A 25,843-nucleotide genomic window follows, 5' to 3' on the forward strand; every position below is an offset into this window, starting at 1 on the left:
TTCAGAAAAACCTTTGAAAATCTCATACAGCATTCTTCTGGAGAAGCTGGCAGCCCATGGCCTGGGCAAGTGCACTTTTCTATGGGTTAAGAACTGGCTGGATGGCTGGCCCAGAGCGTGGTGGTGAATGGTGCTGCAGTTGCTGGTCAGTCACTACTGGGATTCCCCAAGGCTCCAGACTGGGTCCAGTCCTGCTTAATGTCTGTATTGATGGTATGGATGAGGGGGTTGAGTGTACCCTCAGTAAGTTTGCAGACAACACTAAATTGGGCAGGAATGTTGATCTGCTGGAGCGTAGGCAGGCTCTGCAGAGTGATCTGGACAGGCTGGGTCAATGGGCCGAGGCCGGTGGTGTGAGGTTCAATAAGACCAAGGCTGGTTCCTGCACTTGGATCACGCCAACCCCGTGCAGGACTACAGGCTGGGTGCGGGAAGAGTGGCTGGAAAGTGGCCCAGGAGAAAAGGACCTGGGGTGCTGATTGACAGCTGCTGAACATGAGCCAGTGTGAGCCCAGGTGGCCAAGAAGGCCAACGCCATCCTGGTCGTAATCAGAAATAGTGTGGCCAGCAGGACCGGGGCAGGGATTGTCCTCCTGTGTGTCCAGAAAGAGCAGTGGAGCTGGTGAAGGGTGTAGGAAGCAGGTTATATGAGGAGGGCCACAGGTTGGATGAGAGAGCTGGGGTTGTTGAGCCTGGAGAAAAGGCGGCTTGTAGGAGACCTTATCACTCTACAACTGCCTGAAAGGAGGGCACAGTGAGATGGGGTTGGTCTCTTCTCCCAGTCAGCTAATGACAGGACGAGAGCAAATGGCCTCAAGCTGTGTCAGGGGAGGTTCAGTTTGGACATCAGGAAGAATTTCTTTACTGACAGGGTTGTAAATATTGGGATGGGCTGCTCCGGGAAGTGGTAGAGTAACCATCCATGGAACTGTTCAAGAAAGGACTGAACTTGGCACTTAGAGCTGTGGTTTAGTTGACATGGTGCTGTCCAGTCAAAGATTGGACTCAGTGATCTGGGAGGTCTTTTCCAACCTTAATGTTTTCTGATTCTATGATAAGTAAGGTAAGTTTTAGTAATATTTGTCAAGAGCTCTCTTTTTTACTTCTGTGTTCTTCAGAGTATTCAGTTTTAGAATGTGACTTACTACTAGGCCTGTAGGTTGAAAAGCTATTGACTGGGAACTGCTTTGTGATCTAGGAAGCCACGGTAACTTACATGTGGAATAGTGTTGTCTTCCTTTGTGGAACAATCATTCCAGTTATGGTTGATTGAGTACAAGAGTATATGATCATCTGTGAAAAATCTTGAGACTCAGTCACTCAGTAGCTATTGCAACGTAGAAATATTAGCTATTTGTTCTAGTCATCTATTTGAAATTATCTGACAGGAACATGAACATAACACAGATACCTTTATAAACGAATTTTTAAAAACTCGATCAGGGCTGCAAAAATTTACTTCTTTAGGTCTTTAATTTACCTTCTTTAAGAAAGCATAACTATGTAAGAAAGTGTGTGTTTGTAAACTAATAGTAAGTTTAGTCTATGTAATCGCCTTTCTAAAAGCTATGTATTCATTTTTTAAAGATGCAATTTATGTAATTTGTCTAATTTTTCTTTATTCTTACTTCATCTCTAATAAATGTTGTACCCATATTATGCCTGAAAGAACTTTTGGTATTTGGAAGTCCAGCACAGAAATATCCAGCTTAATTTCTCATGGTGAGCTATCTATAAAAATTACTCTCTTTTATACCATAGCAATCATTGTCTGTTGTACTTACCTATACTGTGGATAGTAAGGTGTATATATATATATATGTATATAAGCCTAGGTAATCATGGTTTGTGGTAATTGAGAGTGCAATGCTAGGCAAGAAAACTGGGGTTTGATGATTTGCTTGTCCATTTAGCCTGCTGTATTCAGTAGAGTGGCAGCTGAATTTGAGGAACACACCCAGTGAAAAACATGGTATAATTTAAAAGACTCCATAACTCTAGGGAATGCCAACAACTAGTGTAATTGGATACTTGTGACAGTCTGGCAACACTTGGTTATGAAGAGAGAAAGCATTGGCATTTTATTTCTAAAATGTTTATTAAAAAAATTTTTGGTGTGATGTTTGTGAAATGTTTATTGCATGACTTTTTTTATGGAAGTACACTATTTTTTATATAATAAGGAGTTTTGAAGAAAAATTCCCCTATTTGAAGAATATCTTTCAGTGCCTGACTTTTATCTTTTCTGAAAAAAGTGGGAATTGAAAAAATTCATCGAGAACAAAATTGGAATATTCAAGCTAATTTGATGTGCCAAGTATTAGATAAAACATTTGCAATATAATCAATACTGGATTCAGTGTAATTGAAGGTGACAAAGTATAACATTTATACTATGATTTAAATGTAGGTTTTAAGAATTTTGTTAATTAAAAGGGAGAAAAATGAAAGCAACATGAACAAGTCAGAAGGATGGTTTCAACCAGGAAAAGGTTAATTTTTTGCAGTAGCTGTGAGGCAGCATGGCCAAGGCCCCAAGGTTATTGTATACCACCTCAGGTCAATGCCAGGGATTGGGGAATTGGACTCTCTCTTTTCCAGGGAGAAGGGGTTCCTTCTGATTGAGAAAACTTGGCTGCAGTTGGGCTGGGCTCGGCAGTGAGCATTTTGCATGTAAATCACCCTCACTTTTGTACACTTTTGTTATTAGTATTATTGCTGTTACTGTTTGTTTTCTTTTCTCATTGCTCTTCCCAGTAAATTGTTCTTCTCTCAACCCATGATCCTTGCCTTCTGTTCCTCCAATTCTCAACTCCATCCCAATGCTGCAGGGAGGGAGAGGGAAAAAATGGGGGAAGCAACTGTGAGCAGCAGCATGGTTTTGGAGAATCTCAGTGGGGGCATTGACTTGGGGAGTACCATTTCTAAACCATGACAAACTCTCTTCCTGTTTTCTTTGCCTTTTCACGTTCTCCCTTTCCCATTTTGCATACTTGTTAATTACAAATATCTAAGTTAAGGACTAAACAATGTTTTGGATAATGAACTCTCAAAGTAAAAGTGAAAAAATGTTTTTCTGGTTTGGTAGTTAAAAACTTTCTATTAATTAGTTAAACTAAGAAATATTACAAACTTAAAAATCTCTTATATTCCTTTTAAGATCTTACTTGTATGCCAAGAATTAGCAAGTAATTTGGCAATTTTTAGAATTGTAACATGATTATTCATTTTAACAATCTAAAAAATGATAAACAATCTGTCACAGAGTGACATTTTATTTTTATAAGTTATCTAACTTAGTACAGGAATTTCTATAGTAAAGAACACATCAGCCTTAACTAGTTAATTCTTTTTGCTTATGTTATTTGTCACGTATCTTTCAATCTCAGTGATGACTAGGTAGAAGTCTTTGATTCAACAGTTCTTACTAAGCAAACCAGGTTTTCACCTGGTTTTTTGGTTGTCAGCTGAAGGAGGTAGAATTCTTGTGGGGAAGACTTGGAAGGCAGCAATGAAAGGCAATATCGCTTGCAGTTATGCCCTCCCATTTCTCATGCTTTATCTATTAATATTTAGGCCACTGTGCAGCTGGCACTGCTTCAGTTTCTCTCAGTTATGTAAAACAATGATGTTATTCTCAAGCCATGAGTTTCACATCACTTGTGGTTTTGGCATTTAACTTACTTATTATTTTCAAAATGAATCCACACATATCTTCATATAATTTTCTCGACTTCTTTCTTCATTTATTTTTTTATCCCTTCTTCTGCATCATGTTTCTGAATAATTTCTTGTGCAACATGAGGCAGCAATGTGCAAATAAATGGTTTGAGAACTTCTTCAGGAATAAAGGCATAGAAGGTTGACATGGTTCTGAGATTCACTGGAGAAGTGTCTGACTAGTATACTATGTGCCACTTGGCTTCTTGGTCTGAGTGAGGCTTCAAAAGTACCTGACAAAGCCAAAGATCTGTGTTTAATAATAATCTGAATCCTGAAATCCTTCCTGGGACTCTGCTCTTGCGAGATTCTTGTTGTTTCTGTCAGTAGACCATTCTAAGTGCAATAGCTGATATTTTCAAAGAGATTTGTCAGGAAATGCCTTTCAGGGTTGTTTTAAACCACTGTCCTGGATGTACTTAGGTCTCCCCAATGCCACTGGTCATTCATGTTGTGGTTCGAGTACAGAGCTTGCAGCTCAGGTTACTTAAACATTTGAGTAAGTTGAAGAACCACAAATAGCCTTGTTTGCCTTGGTACAAGGAGGAGACCAGTCAACCACATGCTCCTGGATGTGGCAGACATTATTCCTCAGTACTTAAAATTGCATCAAACACACTTGTGCAGTATTGTTTTGGGTTTGCATGGCTTGGTTTTGGAAGCGGGTGGGAGCTACAGGGGTGGCTTCTGTGAGAAGCTGCTAGAAGCTTCCTCATTGTCTGGCAGAGCCAGTCCTTGGTGGCTTCAAAGATGAATGTGCAAAGGCTGGGCCAATTAGAAATGGTGGTAAGGCCTCCATGATAACATATTTAACAAGAAAGAAAAGCAAAAAGTTGTTATTGCAGCTAGAGAAGAGTGCAGTGAGAACATGTGAGAGGAACAACTCTGCAGACACCAAGATCAGTGGAGAAGGAGGGGGAGAAGTGCTCCAGGCATTGGAGCTGAGATTTGTCTGCAGGCCGTGGTGCAGACCATGGTGAAGCAGCTGTGCCCCTGCAGCCCATAGAGGTCCATAGGGATGCACCCACATAGGAGGTCCACCCACAGCCCATGGAGGAGCCGCATACTGGAGTGGGTGGATGCCTTAGAGGACGCTGTGACCCCATGGGAGATCCGTGGAGAGAGGGGCCCTGCTCCCAGGCTGGAGCAGCCTGTTCTTGAAGGACTCCACCCTGTGAAAGAGTGATCCATGCTGCAGCATGTTTGGGGAGGACAGCTACCTGTGGGATGGACTCTCGTTGTAGCAGTTCACAGGGAGCTGTTGCTTATGAGATGGACTCACATCATAAAAGTTCATGGAGCACTGTCTCCTGTGGGAGGGACCCCATGGTGCTGCAGGGGAGTGACTCCTCTCCCTGAGCAGTGGAAGAAATAACAGGTGGTGAACTGACCATAACCCCCATTCCCTGTCTCCTTGCACTGCAGGGATAGAAGGTAGAGCTGGAAGGAGGGGAGGGGTGGTGGGAAGGTGTTTTTAAGGGTTTATTTTACTTCTCATTATCCTGCTCCAATTTGGTGAATAATAAACTTAATTCGTATCTCTAATTAGGGCCTGTTTTGCCCATGATGGTATTTGATGAGGGATCTCTCCCAGGCTTTATCTCATCCCATGAACCCTTTGTTAGATTTTCTCTCCACTGTCCAGCTGCAGAGGGGAGGAAGTGAGTGGCTTTGGTAGGTGCCTGGCTTCCAACCATCATCAACCCATGACAAGTATAAGTGGTCCCAAAGTGTCCCAGAGTCTCCTTCCATTTGCCTTTTCTGATTTAGCCTGTCACAGGTATTTCCTCTTTAAAAAATTTCACATGTGATTCATCTGCCAAATGGTAAGTATGTTGTGTGCAATTCAGATGTCCCAGGACAATCCATTTATTTCCTGCAGTTGGACAAAAAGGAGCCTTTTAGAGATATGTCCTCATTTTCGGTAACATGTTTTCCAAATCATTATGTAGATGGCTGCAGATCCTAACTAGTAGGTGCCATAAGTCACATTGTGCTCCTTTCTCATTGACACTTTCATCCAGCGTACTCTTTTGTAAAAAAGTCTTCGGAGACTGACTTTCTTTCCCTGCTTTCCAAGACCTCCAGATAGCACAAATCAGAGTAAGGATTGTCTACACAGAAAGTACTGGCTGTTATCATTGAACGCTGAAATCAAGACACAGTTGTGTATCCTATCGTGATTGGTCCAGGAGGACTGATATTAGCTGTTCATCTTCATGGACTATGAACCTCATCTTGCCTCTGGCATTTAAGGATCAATGGTGATCACTTTCCATGTTTTCCAGCATCACAGTAAAATCACATCTTTAATTAGGAATACCTAGTGTTTTAAGACTTTGTCTCTTATATTGGGTTACAAAATTTGGCTAAATTCATCAGAGACAATTGCAGGGATTTTCTTTTTCCTTTATGCAACTATTTAACTGAAACTTTTTACAATTAAATTATCTCTGAGTTTTTTACCCCTTTGTAAAACTTGTTTGAATTGGGAAGAGGGTGTGCCTGAGACAGTTTGGAGAAAAACAAATAAATACCCAGGCAATGGTTGCAATAAGCCTCACTTTCTTTGGAAAACTGACTGAAAAGCAGGAACATGAAAGAAGTCAAGTAGAAGAATGGAAGTTGAGAAGGCAATTAATTAAATAGAAAGAGTTTGGTATAAAAAAAGAGTAGGAAACTTTTAAAATTTAACCTACATTTCACAAATTTTGCTGTAAAGAAGAGGCTGTAGACACTGAGGAGAAAGGTGTTTTTGTAGGTGGTATATCACTTATGTTATGGTGAAAAACTTTTTTTCTGAAAGGAAGTGATACAGATGCCTTTAAAATTATTTAGTTAGTTTTGCTATCCTCTTACAGTTTCTATGTAATCAGATATTCATAACCAAAATACCTTGTCTTTTCTGGGCTTCATCATTAATTTGCTGGGTGCACTTTGAGTGAGAGCAGTAAAGGTTTCTTATGAGTTCAGTCCTTAAGATAAGCCTGATTTGATCTGTTGGCTGCTTTGAAGGTTTGGGTGAGAGGCTGACGAGGAAACTACTCCTGGATGTAACATTTTAGATTGTGTTTAGTATATATATACTCCACTGTACTTATGTCCTGGTTACAGACAGAACAGGGGTAATTTTTGCAGTCGCCAAGTGGTTATTCTCTACCACCTCACGTCATTGCCATAGGCAGGGGAAGGGAGTCTTTTCCAGTTGAGGGTAGTGTGGAGGTGGTTCGTGTATGGCAGATTGCTATGTGATGAGCTTTTTTGCACGTGAATAATTTCTTGTACACCCCATTATTAATATTGTTGCTGTTATTGTTTGTTTCTTATTTAATTGCTGCTTCCAGTATATTGTTCTTATCTTGACCCATAATCTTTAACTTTTGTGCCTCCAATTCTCCTCCCCATCTCATGGCAGGGGGAGGGCTGAATGAGTGAATGGTGCTTGGTTTGAAGTGAGTCAGTGGGAGCACTAAATTAGGGAACACCATTCCTAAACCACAACAACCTTATTTGGTGCCCAGCATAGGATTGAAGGGTTCAGATAACAATAGATTTGACCAGAGTGGGTTTGAAACAAATTTGGTCTAAGCATTTGTTTTATTAGGTATAGAACCACTGCTCACAACATAATCTGTTCATGGGGGTGTTGTACCTAACCCTGTATATACTTTGTGTGTGCACTGTGTGTCCACTGCAGTGCCCTTTTTCAGAGCAGAGAAAGGGATCAGGATGGCTATGTTGCTATAGTGTGTGATATCAGTTCATGACATGGTAACATCAAGGGCAAGGAAGGTCATTTGGGATGTGTGTTCAGTGTTGCTCTCCTACCCTGGCCTTGGGTGCAACCTCTGGAAATTCTTTAGTTATTATACCTAGCCTGTGAGGGGAGCAGGGAAGGATGATTTTCCCCACCTTTTCACCCCCTTTTGTTTCTTCACACCTGGTACAACAGCTTTGGACAATTTTGAATTCCCTTTGGATGTTAAGGAAAGCACATTTGTGCTGCTAGGTCTGCCAGGTCTCCTTAGTGTGGTTTACATGATGTTTAGAGTCAAGAAAGAGATTTTTAAGAAGGTCCTCTGCACTGAGGGTGTATAGTTATGAGTGGCATGGAATGTGGGAGAAAATGGGCCAACATTTGGAGGTTTGTTCTGCTCCAATGATTTTGAAGTTCACTTCTGAACAACTGCAGGACCCTGATGAAGTGGCAGAATATTTGAAAGAAAAATGCTCTAGCAGTCCCAGACAGGCAAGAAGTTATGCACCATGCTGGTTTTGGCTCCTATTTATTGGCTGCTGCTTGATACTAGACACCTCAGGGGTAGTAAGAGGAAATCAGACCAGCAGCCACTGTGGCCACTCAAACTGCAGCTGAACTGCAGGAACAGCCCATGCTGATAGAACAGGAGGAAGAGGCAGGGCCAGAGATAGTCACTGATCCCTATCCCCGGGTGAGCTGCAAGGTGTGAAGAAGATTTCGGCCGCCAGCTGGGTGAGCCCCTGCTGACCTGGCTGCTCCAATGCTGCAGCAGCTGGGATACTTGTCCCAGGATGTGGGCATTGATAAGGGGTTTGGGAAGAGGACAGAAACTCTCAGCCACTGAGTTGACTCCTGTCAAGTGTGAGGGAAAGGTGCTCTCTCAAGGATGATCTAATAGTGCACCCAGGGAGGTGGGACACCATGGAGAAAGGTATCCAGTACCTGAGAGAATTAGCTGTGCTGGAGGTAATCTATAGAGATTCAAATAACGAGCAGTCCCCTGTAGATCCAGATGAGGTCCAGTGTACACAATCCATGTGGCAGAAGTTTGTATGGAGCTCATCATCATCGTACACCAACTCACTGGCATTGACGTCCATGAAAGGAGGTGTTCCAGTTTGGCCAAATTTAGAAATATATCCTCTGAGAGAAGGCAGGTTACAACCACCCCTCTCCCCACCAGGTTCAGGAAAAATAAATTTTCCTCAAAGGAAAGTGAAAGAGATAAAAACTATTCATTTTACAAACACACGGGAAAAGGATGATAATGCTAAATAATAAAATCTCTCGCTGTGGAGAAAAAACCTGGGAAAGTGTTAGAGTCCTCCCTTTGGTCTCTTTGGAGCTGGGGCTTGGCCCAGGGCCAGGCCCTCTGTTCTCGGTGGAAAGTCCTCCCGATGTGCTCTGATATTGAAGCAATCCAGCAGAAAAGGGAGAAAATCTGAAATTCCAGGGAAGGAAAAAAAGTTCAACTCTCAGTCTTTCTCCGGAGAAAAGAAGCTGAAAAACTGGCCAAAACCTGACTGGAAAAAAAACCCGCAAGCCGGGTGCTTCCTCGCTTTCCTGCCACACCTGAAAAGAAGTCGCTATGTCTGTGTGACCTTGAACAAGCTGCAAACTGCTTTGAAAACGTTTTGCTCAGTTTTTTCCTTCCCTCTCTCAGGCTCAGTTTAAAGGTATAGAAAGGCACAAAATTAATTTCTGGGCATAGGGCAGCGATATGGGATACACATCATAAAGTCAGGAGGAAATCGAACAGTGCTTCAGGTGACTCCCTGGCTCCAGCAATATGATTATCTTTTTTCCTCCCTGCTGACCTGTACCTTGGCTATGGAAAGATTGTCCAAGACTGTGGACAGACTCAAAAGTCTTCAGCAGATTAGAGAGGAAATGTCCCGTGCGCCTCCAGTATGGATGAGAGTCTCTGCTATTGGGAGCAAGCAGCCCCCTGCTCAAGAGAGAGGGTACAAACCGCAAGGTAACCTGTGGTTTTTGCTGTGTGACCACAGAGAGGACATGAGGAAGTGGGATGGAAACCCCACCTCTGCCCTAGCAGCACAAGTATGTGAGTTGAGAGGAAGAACAACCACCTCAGGAAATTCTTCACGGGTAAATGCAGCTCCAGTTTCAAGTGAGCAAGCCCTCAGACAGAACAGAAGGGCTGATGTTACTTCCAATCCTCTTGAAAGGATCTTCAGTTCCTGTTTACAAGAACTAGCAGTGAGTAGTATGACCAGAATTAGAGAGGCCCTGTCCCCAGACAGGTGGAGGAAAAGGACAGTTGAATCTACTGGACTGTGTGGATCCAGTGGCCTGGCATGTCAGACCCACAAGAACCTAAGTCTTTAGCTGACACAGGTGCACAGTGTGCCCTGATGTCATCAAGATACATAGGGGCAGAATCCATCTCTATTTCTGGAATGACAGGGGGATCCCAACAGCTGACTGTACTGGAAGCTGAAGTAACCCTGACTGGGAATGAATGGCAAAAACACCTCATTATGACTGGCACAGAGGCCCTGTTCATCCTGGGCATAGATTACCTGAGGAGAGGGTATTTCAAAGACACAAAAGGGCATCATTGTGTGGATACTAAAAAGCTAGGAGCAGAGGAATTTTCCAGCTGCTGCAACCTGTGAGGTTTTTCTTTCTCATGCAAGCTAGCTGAGAAACGGTTTGAGATTTTTGTAAACCAAGAATTTATCTCACAGCTGCAAACTTGTTGTCCAACTATTGTTATGGTATACTGGAAAAAATATTTTGAATGAGCATTGTTGAACCTCCACCTATCATTCTAGAGGGTGGTTGGTCAAGCGACCAATGGGGTCATGCCACCCTTGCGATTATATAATATAATATATATAAGCTGATTTATATAATTAAATATAGCCATTTTGGCCACTAATCCTGAAACTGGACTTGTGTGATTTTTTGCCGTTCTTGGTACAACAGTGACATCATTGGACTTTTGGGATAGCTTCTTGTATTGGGTTTGCATGACCTGCTTTTGGAAGCAGGGGCTATAGGGGTGGCTTCTGTGAGAAGCTGCTAGAAGCTTCCTCAGTGTCTGGCAGAGCTGATCCCTGGCAGATCCAAATATGAATGTACTGCTGGCCAAGGCTGGGCCAATTAGAAATGGTGGTAATGCCTCAGTGATAACATATTTAAGAAGAAGAACAAGAAGAAGAAAAGAAAGAAAAGTATTGCACAGTTGTAATTGCAGGTAAGAGTGGAGTGAGAATGTGTGAGAGGAACAACTCTAGAGACACCAGGGTTAGTGGAGAAGGAGAGGGAGGAGGTGCTCCAGGTGCCCTAGCTGAGCAGCTCATGAGATGGAGCCTGTGGTGAAGACCATGGTGAAGCAGCTGTGCCCCTGCAGCCCTTGGAGGTCCATGGGGGTGCAGGGATCCACCTTCAGCCCATGGAGAAGACCCATGCAAGAGCAGGTGGATTTTCAAAAGAGGCTGTTATCCTGTGGGGGCCCTGTGCTGGAGCAGGGTATCTGACAGGGATCTGCAGACCTGTGAAGGGAGGAGCCCACACTGGAGCAGGTTTCCTGGTAGGACTGTGACCCCATGGGGGACCCATGCTGGAGCAGCCTGTCCTTGAAGGACTGAGCCCTGTGCAGGAGTGACCCACACTGCAGCAGTTCAGGGAGGACTGCTGCCCATGGGATGGACTCACCTCTGAGAAATTTGTGGAGAACTGTCTCCTGTGGGAGATGTGGAAATAGCAGAAGGACTCCTCTCCCTAAGCAGCAGAAGAAACAATGTGTAATGAACTGACTATAACCCTCATTCATTGTCTCCCCATGAGCCACTAGGGGGTAGAGCTGGGACAGAGGGAGGGGTGGGGGAAAGGTGTTCTTTAAGATCTTACTTTACTTCTCAGTAGCCTGCTCTGATTTTGTTAGTAATAAATTCAATTAATATCTCTAATTTGAGCCTGTTTTACCCATGATGGTGTTTAGTGAATGATCTCTCCTGGTCCTTATCTCAACCCATGAATCCTTTGTTCCATTTTCTCTCCCCTGTCCAGCGGCAGAGGGGAGTAATAGAGAGGCTCTGGTGGGTGCCTAGCATTCAGCCAGTGCCAGCCAATCACACTGCTGTAGAGACAGAGGACATTAAATAGCTGAATACCTTGCCTCAATCACACTGCTGTAGAGACAGAGGACATTAAATAGCTGAATACCTTGCCTGGTTTCTCAGAGGACTCTTCTGCTGTGGGACTGCTGAGGTTCGAAGAATAACAGCTAATGATCACTACCACGACAGTGCATTGTTGGCAATACCACATTAATCAGGACTCTGTGACCCACATCCATGAGATGATTCACGAACTGCAGCACCAGGGAGTGGTCAGCAAGACTCGCTCACCCTTTAACAGCCCTATATGGCCAGTGTATAAGTCCAGTGGAGAGTAGAGACTGACAGAATTACTGTGGTCCAAAGGAAGTCACACCACCACTGAGCACTCCTGTGCTGGACATGCTGGAACTTCAGTATGAACTGGAGTCCAGTGGTGCCACCATTAATATTGCTTAATGTGTTTTTCTCAGTTCCTTTAGAAGCAGAGTGTCAGCCACAGTTTGCTTTCACCTGGAGGGTGTCCAGTACACCTGGAACTGACTGCCCCATGGCTGGAAACACATCCCCAGTATTTGGCTTGGACTGATCCAGACTGCACTGGAATAGAGTGTAGATATTGCTGAATGAGAGAAACTGCCAGCACTCGGCCTCTACACTGACTTGTGGATGGTAGCAAATGTCCTGTGGGGATGGCTAAACCGATGGGAAAAGACCAGCTGGCAGCACAGAAGTAAACCCATCTGGGCTGCTGAACTGTGCAAGATATTACTGCCCAGGTAGAGAAGTTCGCTGTAAAAGCACACACACACCCAGGAGTCAGGCTACTGAAGAACATCACAACAATGGGCGGGTGGATTAGGCTGCCAAGATTAAAGTGTCTCAGGTGGTCCTGGACAAGCAACATAAGGGTGAATTATTTCTAAGCAGCGGTCCCAGGACATATCAGGTTGTCAGGGAAGAGATGCAACATAAAGATGGCCTTGTGATTGAGGGGTAGACTTACCCACGGACACTATTTTCCAAGTTATTTTTAAGTGAAATGTGCACTGCATTTAAACAAGCAAGTGGGTAATGCCTCTGTGGTGTGCTGGATGATGGTCGGAATATAAATATGGGGAGATTTGGCAGGTAAATTACATCACACTCCTGCAAACCAGCCAAGGCAGGCCCTACATGCTGACAGTGGTGTGAAGAACCACTGGACGGCTGGAGATGCACCCTGTGGCTCACACCACTGCCTGGAACACCATCTTGGGCCTTGAAAAGCAAGTCCTGTGGTGACATGGCACCCCAGAAGGAACTGAGTTGTACAATGGGACTCATTTTAAAAATAGCCTCAGAGACCCCTGGGCCAGAGAGCACAGTACTGAGTGGGCATCATATTCCCTGCCATGCACCAGCCTCTGGGAAAACTGAATGATACAATGGACTGTTAAAAGCACATTGATATCAGTGGGTGGCTGGACCTTCAACATTATGGTCTGCGCTTAGCAAAGGCCACCTCATTAGTTAGCACTAGAGGGGAGCTTGATGAATTGACCTGGCCCTACCCAATCAAATCTTCACATACCAAAGAGGGGGATAAAGTTCCTGTGGTGTGTATTAGGAATGTATTAGGGTGACAGTCCTAGATTAGTCGTGCCTCAGGCAAAGGCAAACCCATCCGAGGGATTAGTTTTGCTCAATACCTGGGTGCACTTGTTGCATAATGCAGTTGGATGGGGAAACATGATGTGTACCTCAGGGGGATTTGATTTTTGAGTGGGAATAGTCTGCAATGTCAGACTGTGTATGTAATGTTGGTTGCTGAATGACCCTGCCACTGTGTGCCATAACTACCATGGCCAGTGGGCATGGACTGCTCCAGATACACCAGTCATGAGCTCATGATGCACCTTGCAACCCACCTGACAGCACAGCAGCCCTCCTGCCCTGGAAGACATCTAGGACAGATAGAACTCAATGTGTATTCTAATACACATATAGTACATATACACAAGCATGTGTAGGATTATGGGCATAAATTATATGGTACACAGTAAGGGGTGGATAATGTCCCGGTTCTTTCCAGGACAGAGTTATTTTTAGCAGTAGCCTGAATGGGTCGTGGCTAGCACCTGGAGGTTATTTCCTACTACCTCACATCATCACTGGGGGCAAGGGGAGGGCATTTGTTCTGGTTGTGGGGAATGCGGCAGCCGTTTGTGCAGGGCAGGTTTCTGTGTGGTGGGTTTTGTGCGTGTGAATTATCACCTTTCTTTTTCACTTTTTGTGTATTTTGTGTAATATTGTTCCTGTTACATTTCTGATCTCATTGCTGTTTCCAGTAAACTGTCCTTTTTCTCAACCTGTAATCTTTACCTTTTACAATTCTTCTCTCCCTCCTATCTCAGGGAGTGGGGGAGGGGGAAGGGGGAGTTAGTGAATCAGTGCACAGTTTGGAGTGTTTTCAGTAGTGATTCCTAAATCACAACAACATGGTAAAAATTGTTAGACTGTAATTATTTTATTTACAAGGTGTCTTTTTCTCAAGGAGAAAGAAACAGATGCTTAACAGTGCTTTTAAAGGTGAAAAACATAGGTGAATAAGAATATGAGACATATGAATAAGGATATGTTGTGCTGTAGAATCTGAGTGACGCATTGTGCATTAGGCAGTATTGCATGAAGTTTACAAGCTTTACAAGCTGAGAAATTGGCAGCAAAAAAAGTAAATATTTCATTTAAAAAAAGATGAAAAAGAAAAAAAATTCATCACTAGTAAAATGTTTCCCCAAATCCATTACATTTATACTACAAAACAAGCTTTTAAGACTGTGGCTATAAACTTAGGCCAACTTAAGACACATCTCAGTGAAGAGCTTCTGTATTTCTTTTTTTTTTTAAATGGACGTCTTTCATGCTCTCAGCTTTAAATTGAGTAGTAATGAAAGAAAACAGAGTGTGTGGGAATGAAGGGACTGAAATGCAGTTTACCTTTTAAAAGCTGTGGTCACAGACTTTTTTTGTAATTCTTTTTAAATATAATAGTTTCATTGGATGGCTATTTCCTGTTAAAATTCCAACAACTCTGTGTCTGATCTACTGAATGACAAGACCTTAAAGGTCTTGAAATTTCTGTCTTTTAAATACCATTGTCCTTACAGTGTATTGTGTTACGATGGAAGATTTTTCCAATAAACAAGAAAAGAAAAGGCTTTTATGGTCTAGTATAGAAGTAGCTAGTAGGTATTTGTAAGGTTTTTAGTTGAAAGTAGTAACTTTTGGTTCTTTACCAGAGTGTTAAAAGTCAAGTTCTTTGAGAACAATCCTTATAAATTTGTGCAGTTTTAGATATTAATGATGAGCAAGATAGGAATGCTGTAGCAGATGCTTTTCAGACCATAGTTCTGTGAGGGATTTGGGGGAGATTTTATAAAGTATTACCTCTTCTTTCTGAGTTTGTAAGTGCCAGAAAATGAGAAAACTCAAATATTATCCCTAAACAGCATTTCTTATTGCCACAATTAGAAAGACAATTCTGCAGATTGGTCTCAGATATTTTCTTATACCTCTACGCAAAATCTACTCAATATGTACGACCCTCATCTGGAGGAGTAGAAAATAAGTTAGGTGCTATAGTCTATTTTGAAATTATTCTGTTTATTGTATACTTTCTTGGCTAAGAAGATTATAAGAAAATATAGAGTAGGTATTTCTAATTAGGCCTCTAAGAATCTCTTTTCTGTGCATTAATGATTATTGTTTTAATTGAAAAGTATTTTTAAAACATCCATCATTCATAAAGTGTAATAATTTGACAATGAGATTGATCAATGTGGTCTTAATTGGTGACAATGCGAGAGTAATTTTTTCCTGTGTTTGTATGTGGCAATGGCAGACAAGCTGATTTGTAAATTTTTTTTTTGTAAGGCCTTAAACCATATCTAAAGAAGACAGTATTGCACCAGGCTTATCCTTGTTTTTAAAAAAAAAAACCTTATTAAATATAATAAAAGTGCACAAGAAAAAAAAAAGGCTGAGAAGAAACATCTTGAATTTTGAAAACCAGAAAAGAAAAAACAAGTTGCATTTGTATACATACACACTTATGTGTTGTCACACTTACAGTTTTAGTAACTGGGTAGACTAATAAGGAGGTGGGGAAAGGCACTGGATTTAGAGGTAGGATTCTTAATGCTTGTGGACTTCTTGTGTAAGAGTGGCTTGTTTATAAATGTTGAACCTTGGATTATGCACTGTGGGATTCCAGCTGCAGGATAACCAGCTGAGAGCTGAAGATGATATAGGACTGTTTCTCTTAAGAGCTACTCAGAAAATGGCCATTTCTTCTTTACTGAAAGGTTATGAAATCACATTATCCTTTATTCGTTTCTTCTGACATAACTACTCAGGAGTTTCCTTGCAACTCCAGATGGCATATTCCTCTTTTGAAGTCATTGCCTTTGACCAATAGTGTTTGATTAAGTTAATGTAAATGAGAATTCTTTCCTTGTCTTTCAACATTTTTTACCAGTCCCAAGTAGCAGCAAATCTAAAAAAAGTAGTGCTGATTCCTTTCTGTTCTCAGCATTTCACTTTCTGTGGCTCAAAGAACTGGGGAGAGACAATAGGGAGAACTCATGGATTTTAGTTATAAATTCTGGCATGTACATATGCCTCCAGTACAGGCCTAAACTACATTATTTGAAAAAAACTACTATTACCGCTGGCTTGGGCCCTAGGGCATATCACCGTGTCCCGCAGCCATAGGGAGGAGGAGGAGAGAAGATCCAGCAGGCAGGAATTGTGCAGCAAGATTGATTTATTTAATTATTTTACAAACTCTCTTATAGACTTTTTTCTTCATAGTCTAATTGGACAAAGGCAGGTGGTTTGGTTGTTTACATACTCTGCTACCTTTTCTGTGAGAGAGAAAAGTCTCTCACAGACTTGGAAAATAGCAAGAAAATCCTCGCTAGCAGCATTTTTGTATCTACAAACTACAGATATTAAAAATAGTAGCATATGCTGTTTGTTAGAAATATGCATTTTTTACAGTCCTTTTTGACAGTATTATGATTCAAGGGCTGATATAGCTGCCTTAGATCATAGCACTGCATTCTGATATTACAGCTTTAGATGGAAGGCATAGCTTTCTGTTTCATCCACAGTGAGTACTCTATTTCTTTAGTTGTATTTTATTCCCATTCTCTTATTTGGTGACTCTTATGATGGCAGAATTTGGAAGAAAACTGTATTCAAGAGGGTTACAAATAAGTATTTAATTATAGATACTTAGAATCTCTCTTTAAAAAAATATAAAGGAAAATGTTTTAAGTGTGTGGTGAATAATAATTTATGAATATAAAATTAACATTTAAGTATAAGTTTATGACAACAGCGAATGTGGAAAGTCTGCAGGGGGAACATTGCAAGATGATTTTAGTAAAACTTGTTTCAAAGTTATTTGTGGCATTCAAAATATTTAGTAAATAAAACCATCATGAAGACTGGTCATTCTGTTTTGTTGGGGGTTTTTTTGTATGCATTAAATGTTTGGGTTTTTTTACTGGAACAGTATGGTATTCTTTTTGTAAATGTTGTGTCTGCACCAGAAAAGTGTGGGAAATAGGTGAAAGGCAACTTGGAAAATTTAAATAGAGATCTTCAATATATATTAGCAGAAACAAAAATGGGTTATGTTCTTCTATGGAGAGAATTTTTAATTTTCCTTTTCTTTTACAAGTCTATTTTAAACAATAAACAAATTTTAAAGGATTTTTACCACAGAAAATTGGGTAAAAAGCTTTTACCATGTCAGAGTAGAGCTCAAGAAATTACAGTTTTTAAATGGATTTCTTGTGTACACTCTATGTGGTTTTCAAAATAATTTAAAATATTCAGACTATTTAAATATACAGAACAGTAGGAATTTCACATTGAATAGTAGTATCTCAGGCCACTGCCATCGCTCTTGCTGCCTGCTGTGCAATTGCAGATGACATCTTCTGTGCTGTAAAGTAGCTGAAAACAGTTATGCAACTAAAACTAGATAAAGGAAATCATTGTTAAGGTTTCATTGAGAGCATAAGCTGAGTGATGAAAAATCTTACCAATTCTCTCATCCCTTTTTAGTTTTGCAAGGATGTTAGGGCAATAAAGAGATATCTCCTGTAAGATAAGAAGCAGTAACAGAAAAAAGCTTCAATGACTTGGCTAATTCTCTGTACTTACAGTGCTGCAGCTTGACATATCCCTGTTTTCAAATTATGGATACATTGAGATGTGTGTATTCAACAGATGTGCTCATAAAAAATTCTATTCAAGATTTAGGTAAATGCTGCTTTTACAAACTGTGTGTCTGAAAACAAAGTCTTATTATAGTAAATATAAATATTACAAATTGATCTTAGAAATCCCATGGAATTTCACAGGTATGTTTGTACTGGAAGGGTTTTACAATTATGCTTAATTTAATTGTTTTATCAGAATGAAGCAATACGCAATTGGAAGTAAATATCATTTTTATAGGAGATTTATTGCATTTGATTGACATTGAAAAAGAAAACATGCACACAAAAAATGCTTTTCAATGGTAAACATTATATGAATTTTAAATGCAAGAAGTATCTGTTGTATTAACTTGAGCGTTCCATAATATTTTTTAAATAGGCCTAATGATTTTTAGTAAAAATAGTTTCATAATTTGCACTTGTTATTACAATGAGGTTAAATTGCATTGATACCATGGGTTAAAATAAGAGACCTGAAAAATGTTTCTAAGCTAAACTGTAGATATGTTAAGTTTCTTGAGTAGCTACCAAAAAGATTGACATCTATGTCATTTTAATGTTGATGAACGGTCCTCTAATATGTTTTGAAAAGAACTAGGCCTATTAGGATAGGGACTTACAGAGTTGCACCTGAAGCAGGTTCTCTAAGACCATTTCTTTCAAAATAGTTCATCGTAATAGTAAATTGAAATATGATGGAATGATACTTTTTATGCAGCTTAATAACAAGTTTTAAATTAATCTCCTTTACAGAAAAAAACCTGGGTTATTGGTATCTAAAATACTTTGACAGAATTTAAAAATTTTCAAAGAGTTTCAAAACAGGGTTCTTCCCCTGTACTATTCCAAATAAAAATTTTAAGAAATGGATTTCTTTCTTAACAAACAAACATTGGGGGTTTTTGCCATCAGAGGAGGGCTGCATCATACTCGTTCTTTGAGTGCATCAATGACTGTCTGCTCTTTGGAGCAACAGGAGAGGAGGGGAAAACCCAAATGGCAGGGGAGGGCCCTTGCTAGCTGATGCCCATCCTGCTGCCCCCAAGGCAGCCAAGGAGGGCAGGCAGCAGGCTGGTAGTGCAATCCTGCTTAGAGTCCAGACCATCAGAGTCTCTTGGCACACTGAAGGCCCTGGCACTGGTTATGCTCAGTAACAGTAAAATTTCTTCTCAGTTGTGCTAATTTATGTCTTCATGTTCTTCTTTTTTCCTTCTGAAACATTTTTGGGTTCAGATTTTCAGAAGAAGAAATTAGTATTAGCCATCTAAAACAGTATTTAAAAACTGAATAATCAAATGTTGCTTTTCTTCCATAAACCAAGACTGAAAGGAATAATTGGTTTGTTTTGACAAGTGAACCAAAGAAGTATGACATAGAAGTCTTACAGGAATGCATGCATGAAAACTAGGCTGTCATGTTTACAAGGTGATTTTTTTCATTTGATGAATTTTTCAAACAGTCACTAGTCTGTAAACTATACTGATATTTTTTTCCAAGGAATGCAAGCTTCTTTTGGCTGTCCTTTAAGGAAAAGAGTTAGGATTAGATATAAATACACAGTTTTGATTGTGCAGCTATTTTATGAAAACTCTAACTCATTCCAAACTGTTAGTATGTTTGCAGTATATATATCTATTACACAGTTCATTTTAAACCAGTCATTGACTGTTCTACAAGACAGTTGAATAAAATATGTGTTTGAGTTATAGGTATTGAATGGTGTTAAAATCCCATTCCATGTAAACTCTTTATAAGAGAAAAGGGAATGTGTGACCATGTCTATGGTAAGTAGTAAGAACTGTGTTTTCAGTATTCCTTTTATTTCAGTTCTGTAAAGCGCTGTTTAATGGTTTCCATTTAACTTTTAATTAACTGTCTTTAATTGCAGTAACATCTGTTAAGTTTTATATTAAAAGACTGACATTTCCTTAATGCTTTAAAACATGTATTTGGTTTACATCCAGGCTTTTTCACCAGCAAGTGATTGAGTTTCATCTACATCCCAAAATGTTGGAAGTTTGAATTGTTATTTGCAAAGGGGTATTCTGTAGCTTCTGAGAATGTAAGAAAGCCCTGTATCCATTAAATATTTCATATTGGTGGGCTGTTAATTGAGATGTGCGAGATATTATGCTTTAGAGAACTTCCATGTTTGTTTGAACATCGCTTTGGAAGAGCAAAACCAGAAGTGTGTATTTTTGCTACTTTTAGGTCTACACCTCATATATGACCAAAACCAATTATCTTGACCTTGCATCTTAAATCTTTGATGGTTTTTTTTAAGCATGTGTTTTGTGGACAGTTCACTTAGAAAAATTCAATCTATTTTTCTAATAATGCTTCTAGATAACAACCAACACTGTAGTTCCTTTGTAAAAGAATATTGCTTGCAGGAAATATAATTTATTTATTAATTTATTATATTTTGTTGCCCAAACATTGTATGCATCTGAGTATTTTGTTTGTTCCTCATGTTGTTGCTGCAATATGGATAGTATTAAATATGACATACTAAATAGTAGACATTAAATATACTGGTTATTAAGAAGATTCCAGTTTTTATATAATATTTTTCTTTAATTTTGGTAGTAAGTAATCACTGATGGTAAAACCAATTTCATTATATCTCAAAAAGAGGATGCAGAAAAAAACAGAAAACAGAGAAAAAAACTACTAATCCTTTGCTTCTGATATAAAGACTCAAAGCTAGTGTATTAGTTTGAATAGGCTGGTGGATTTGATCTGTGTTTAGTAAAATGAGTACAAAACTAGATGAAACTTGATTTAGTCTGGATTTTTATATTTGCATGTATATGCAATGATGTGCTGAATTTCCAGAAAACAGTTACTCCTTGGACAGAAATTTTAAGTACACAGAAAGTAAGTTCATCCTGTAATGTGTTTATTTTTAGTTTCCATTTATAATAGTGGGAATTTTCTTTCTAAATCTTAAAAGAAAAAAAAAAAGCTACTGCTGTGATTAAGGTAAAAGAACTGATTTCTTTAAACTAAAGAAATGCAAGATACTATGAAACTTATCTCAATATTTGTTTTCCTGGTTTCCCTCTCTAGCAGTCTACACAGAAGCATGCACAAGGTTTACTATTCAACATTGATTTTGTAATTCCACACATAAATACTTCCCTTATTAATCTAATGTTTCCAAAGATCAAGATGTTGTATACTTTGGTACTTTTAGTCCACATTTTTCCATTATTTAACAATTTTTCTGTATTTGTTTTACAGATTCTAAAAATGGAATGGGGAGGAGAGTATTCTTTTGATTCTTCCAATTTAGACTGTTTGTTAAATGTCCTCCCTGGAGAATTGGAATTTCAACAAATCCTTAGTGATCTTGATGAGAAAATAAAGAAGAACTCTTTCAGGTAAAGACTATTTTATTTGTATCCAAAATACTGGTGAAAGTCATTGCATTTAGAGAGAAATGTGGCTTAACTTACCTTTCTTTTCTAGTAGTAGGTTAAAATTCTGATAAATATTTCAGCAGTAATTTTATTTTAACCACTCAAGCATTTAACAAATTTTTAATGCCATATAACTATTGTGCTAAAGTCTTTCTCTCTATGGTATTTTTAAACGGTTGTATCATCTTAATCTTAGGTTCTATTGCAGTAGGTGTGATAGTGAAGGAAGAAAATGTGAATTCCCATGACAGTTGTATTTCCTACTACTATGAGATAGAATTTCCTACTAATGAGATAGAATTTTTATTGACTGAAAGAACTACGGAATCTGACAAAAAGCAGAATTTAAACTCAGTATGTTCTTTAGGCATTTCTAATGGAAGTAGAAAAATGAATTAATGTGTATTTTTTTTCTTATATGATCCACTGATATACTATTTCAGTTAAAACTCTTGTGCTGCAATTACACATTTTCTAACTACAATTTGTAATATATTTCTTTGTCCACTTCCTTGTAACATACTGATTTCCAAAAATCAGTGTTATAGAAACAGTGGAGTACTAAAAAAGTTTGTTGTTGATGCAGAGTTTTTGCATGAATACAAAATAATCAGCTCAAGGTTCTATGCCTTTTTTACAGCTTAACTCTTTAGTACGTTTGTAATACTTTCATCAGTGAAAGATGCTCTTAAGCAAATAATTTTTGTCCATTTAGAAAAACAAGTGTGCAGTCAGAGATATAACAAATGGCAGGATTTTATATTAAATTTTGAAAATGCTTACCTTTGGATAACATTGCATCTTATAGAAAGTTGTATGATTTCAAAGAATGTCCTTCATGTCATCTCATTTAAGATTGTATCATTTTAATGCAGCCCACATTTGTGAGACATCTTTGCTCCCAAACAGCTTCTGGAAGGATGGAAATAAACCATTGCCATATCTCACTGAAAACTGACTTAGACAATTTCTCCATTATTGTCATATTGGTTATGCTGGGCTAAGAGCTTTTTGGGGGGGTTATTTGTATTACTCTTATCTCAAATTTTCATTTCATTTAAAAACTTCTTGTTTACTAAAGTACTTGCAATATTAATAATTCCGTGGTAGCAATGTTAGTGAAGATCTGGTAAATACACTGTTGTGGATCACTGCATAATACAATTTCATGTTAGAGTTTTCCATCTGTTGACACGAGTGAAATATAGATACTTAGAGATTAGTTGATGTCATAACATAGTTAATTACACAGGTAATTAAATTTCAAGCATCTATGGTCTTGTATATCTGGAAGAAACAGCATCAGTGTTTTTAGCATAACTGTTGTCACCTCTTCAGCTACCAAATAAAAGTGATTTTGTTGTGATTGTGCAGAAAGATCCTGACAATTAGGAAGATTATTATCAAAATGGACCTTTAGAATGAATGCTTTACTACTATTTTTTGTTTTAATGTGTAAAAAATGTATGCTGCTTGATGAGAAAACATTTTATTTGACTGTGGGAAAGGAAGCCAGCTGTTCATTCCTTTAAGTGGTACTTTATGTCAACTTAACATTATATGTTACATTTTACATTAACATCATCACAGTGGAAGTGTTTCTATGTCTTGAAGGAGGCTGATTGTCACTGTCTTAGCTATCTAGTCTTATAAATTAGAAGGACCTTTCACTATAAGTTTTGTAAGATCCAAATGATATTTTATTAAAGGAGAGCAGGAAACTGGATTAGGATGTGGTACACAGCAATGCAGGTCAGGAAAAGTTTAGTATTTCTGCTGAATTGACACTTAAGTTAGCTTTAACCTTATTTTCACAAGGAAAAACAGGAAGTAGCTCTGTAGGTACCAGGTGCTATTTTGCTCCTGTAATATGTCATTTTCAGAAATTGAGAGAGTTTAAAATAAGATGGACAGCAGCTGATGTGACTTTTAAATTAAAAACAGTCCTTTTATTGCTAATATATTAGAGGTAGCATAGAATGAAATAATTTTCAAGTTACCATTGATCTTTATAAGTGGTATGATAAGAGCAGCTCTATGTGATACAGTGATACATTTGAAATACAATCAATTTTTCATCAGATAGATTTATGCTTTTATTAGACCACAGAGAATGAACAAAATAGTATACAGCATATATATATATATTTAAAAATAAAACATTGTGTAAAAAATTATGAGGCGAGAGTGTATAAATCATCCAACTGCTCATTTATTTCCTTCTAACTGAATAAGTTTTATAAAATTGTGTGACATGACAAATCAGATATGGTTTTCATCTGTTGAGTTACCTTCAGTATTTTTGTACTGTACCAACTCTATTTGGTGCTATAACAACAACAAAAAAAGGCCATACATGTGCAATTGTTTTATATGCAAGTTTTAAGGTAGTAAGTGGTTCATTCATTCACTATTATATAACAGAACTCTTATTTTGCTTGAATGTTAACTTTATTTTTACAGCAGTTTATAGAAACAGGTGAATATGAACGCTCAAAACTATTGTCATTGCTGGCCAGTTTGGGGTACAGTGATAGTCTCAGGTTATTCTCAAGCGTGAAGTTGTATTCATCAGGATGGCCTTTTGTCTTCATTCTTTCCTTTCACATTTCACTTCTACTGCTTATCAAAACCGAGTATTTGGATTATTTTTCCTAATTGGTGGTTTAAGAATTACTAACATTTAATTTGTGAGCAATCCACAAAACTAAACTTGCAGCTTGTGTTTAATACTTCTAAGCAGGAAATACAGTACAGAGCTTGAAACCAAGCCTATAGTTCATAGCTTGAAGTGATTGTTAAGCATGAGATCTCTTCAGCAGTTGATTTTTATTTGTGTATTCAGTTTTTTCTTCAGTGAATGCTGCCTTTTAGTTGTGATAAAGCAACAAGATTTTATGAGACTGTAGGACAGTATGAGGTGTTCTAGGTCTTCATCAACAGAACAATTGCTTAGAATTCAACACAATTATTTATTAATAATTGTATTTCCACAGCACCCTGGAGATTATAACTTTGTTAGGTCTTTCACAAATGCTTAATTTGACTTCAATCTGATAAACTTCAACCTGACCCAATTAACAGTAGTTTAGTCATAAGGATTTTGAAAAAGGTTTTTATTGAAGGGCTGCAATGAGATCGATACTAGGAAGTGCTTATAACATTGCATCTTTTCCCATCACCATTTGATATAAATTGTAGTAAATATTTGAGAAGTAACAAGATCTTTAGCTTGTGAATCGTAGACTATCTGGTAAGTGTCTCAGTAAAGATGTTAGTCTGACGTGGTCCAGCTGTTGATCATAACTTTGCTGATTTGCCAGGAAATGCTTCCCCATATTGCAACTTTACAACAAAGGGATGGAGGAGTTTCAAACAGGATATCAAGTCAGCCTATCTCATTCCATTTTGCTGTATCAGAACTGGAGTGTGCAAGGGTTTACGTGTTTTTAAACTGAGACGTGCTACAGGAGTTACCTTTCTGTTTTATTTTGAAGAAAATCTTGGCTTGTTCTGCTCTGGAATTTTCAGGAAGCAGCTATGCCTCACATTCCTGTTTGTCAAGAGATTTATCGAAATCTTGGCACCTCCAACCAAAATCCCAAGAGTGGTTGGGTATTTGGGAGAATTTCAAACTAGGGCTAATTGTAGAGGAAAAAAATTACGATTTTATCAGTTTTACTCAGACCTAATATTTATCACAGCTTTCAAAACGAATTTTACTCTTTTGGGTGAATGTAACTGGCCTGTTGTACAAATGTATTACTTTTGTCTAAAAAGATTTTAGAGCAACATTATTTAAATCTTTGTCAGAATAGTAGTTGTCTAATCACTTTCCTGGGCCAATTGCTAGGAATAAGCAAATAAACTGAGAAAGGAATGTAATTTTTTTCCTGTGCAGACTGTGTTGTCTTTGTGCATAATCACTGAGTTTGGGTTGGTTGTTCCGTATCAGCTTCCTACATGGGCAGCACAGTTGCTCAGAAATTGGCTGTTTTATTGACACACAATTTCTTTATTCAAATATTCAGTGATTATCACTGTGTCAGTACCTTAGGTGGTTAATTAGCTGTCATCTACATCTACAGAAACTGTAATCAGATCTTTGACTGCCCTACAAAGTATCATTTCATATGAAATCGTATTTCATTTCATACGAGCATATATGAGATGATGGGTTTTGAACATCTCACTGTCATGTTTTGGTCAATGGAGTTGAAAAACTCATGTTTTACTGCCAATCTTCTGAAATAACTTATCAAGTTATCTTGTGACTCAAGCTTACATCTTGTGACTGAAATATCTCAAGCCTTTAAAACAAGATTGGAAATTAAAGGTGGGTGGGCAGTGGTTTGGTTAGAACTGACTGTTCTTAAATGGTTAAGCTGTTGAGTAACTTTCTCTTGCTAAACTGTAGCAAAGTCATCACCATTCTATTTCTTGTGGTTTCAATGATACCGTTACTTTAGAGTGGATATGTTTTGTAAGTAGCTAAATTAGAGATAGCCAGTCGTTTTCAAAGTCCTTTAACCAGGTGCTGTGTCTTTGGTTTACATCTTAGGGTTCAAGATC

The 25,843-nt window shown here is 38.8% G+C and overlaps 1 protein-coding gene across 6 annotated transcripts in view; it reads left to right on the plus strand.

Annotated features, from left to right (window-relative positions):
- KIAA0825 (KIAA0825 ortholog) overlaps positions 1-25,843 on the plus strand; it is a 243,888-nt gene that overhangs the window by 19,857 nt on the left and 198,188 nt on the right. For 5 of the 6 annotated variants that reach the window (XM_042013158.1, XM_042013161.1, XM_042013163.1 and 2 more), the window contains exon 2: positions 21,093-21,232. In XM_042013158.1, coding sequence (XP_041869092.1) covers positions 21,102-21,232 — 131 coding nt within the window. In that variant the 5' untranslated portion in view covers positions 21,093-21,101. Of the gene's footprint in view, positions 1-19,810; positions 19,909-21,092; positions 21,233-25,843 lie in introns of all 6 variants that reach the window. The other variant, XM_042013159.1, reaches the window with a different exon arrangement.

This window comes from Corvus kubaryi, unplaced genomic scaffold (genome assembly GCF_017639235.1).
Source record: "Corvus kubaryi isolate FWS band 111438036 unplaced genomic scaffold, C.kubaryi_AGA036_p1.0 split1-37296, whole genome shotgun sequence".
Taxonomy (NCBI): domain Eukaryota; kingdom Metazoa; phylum Chordata; class Aves; order Passeriformes; family Corvidae; genus Corvus; species Corvus kubaryi.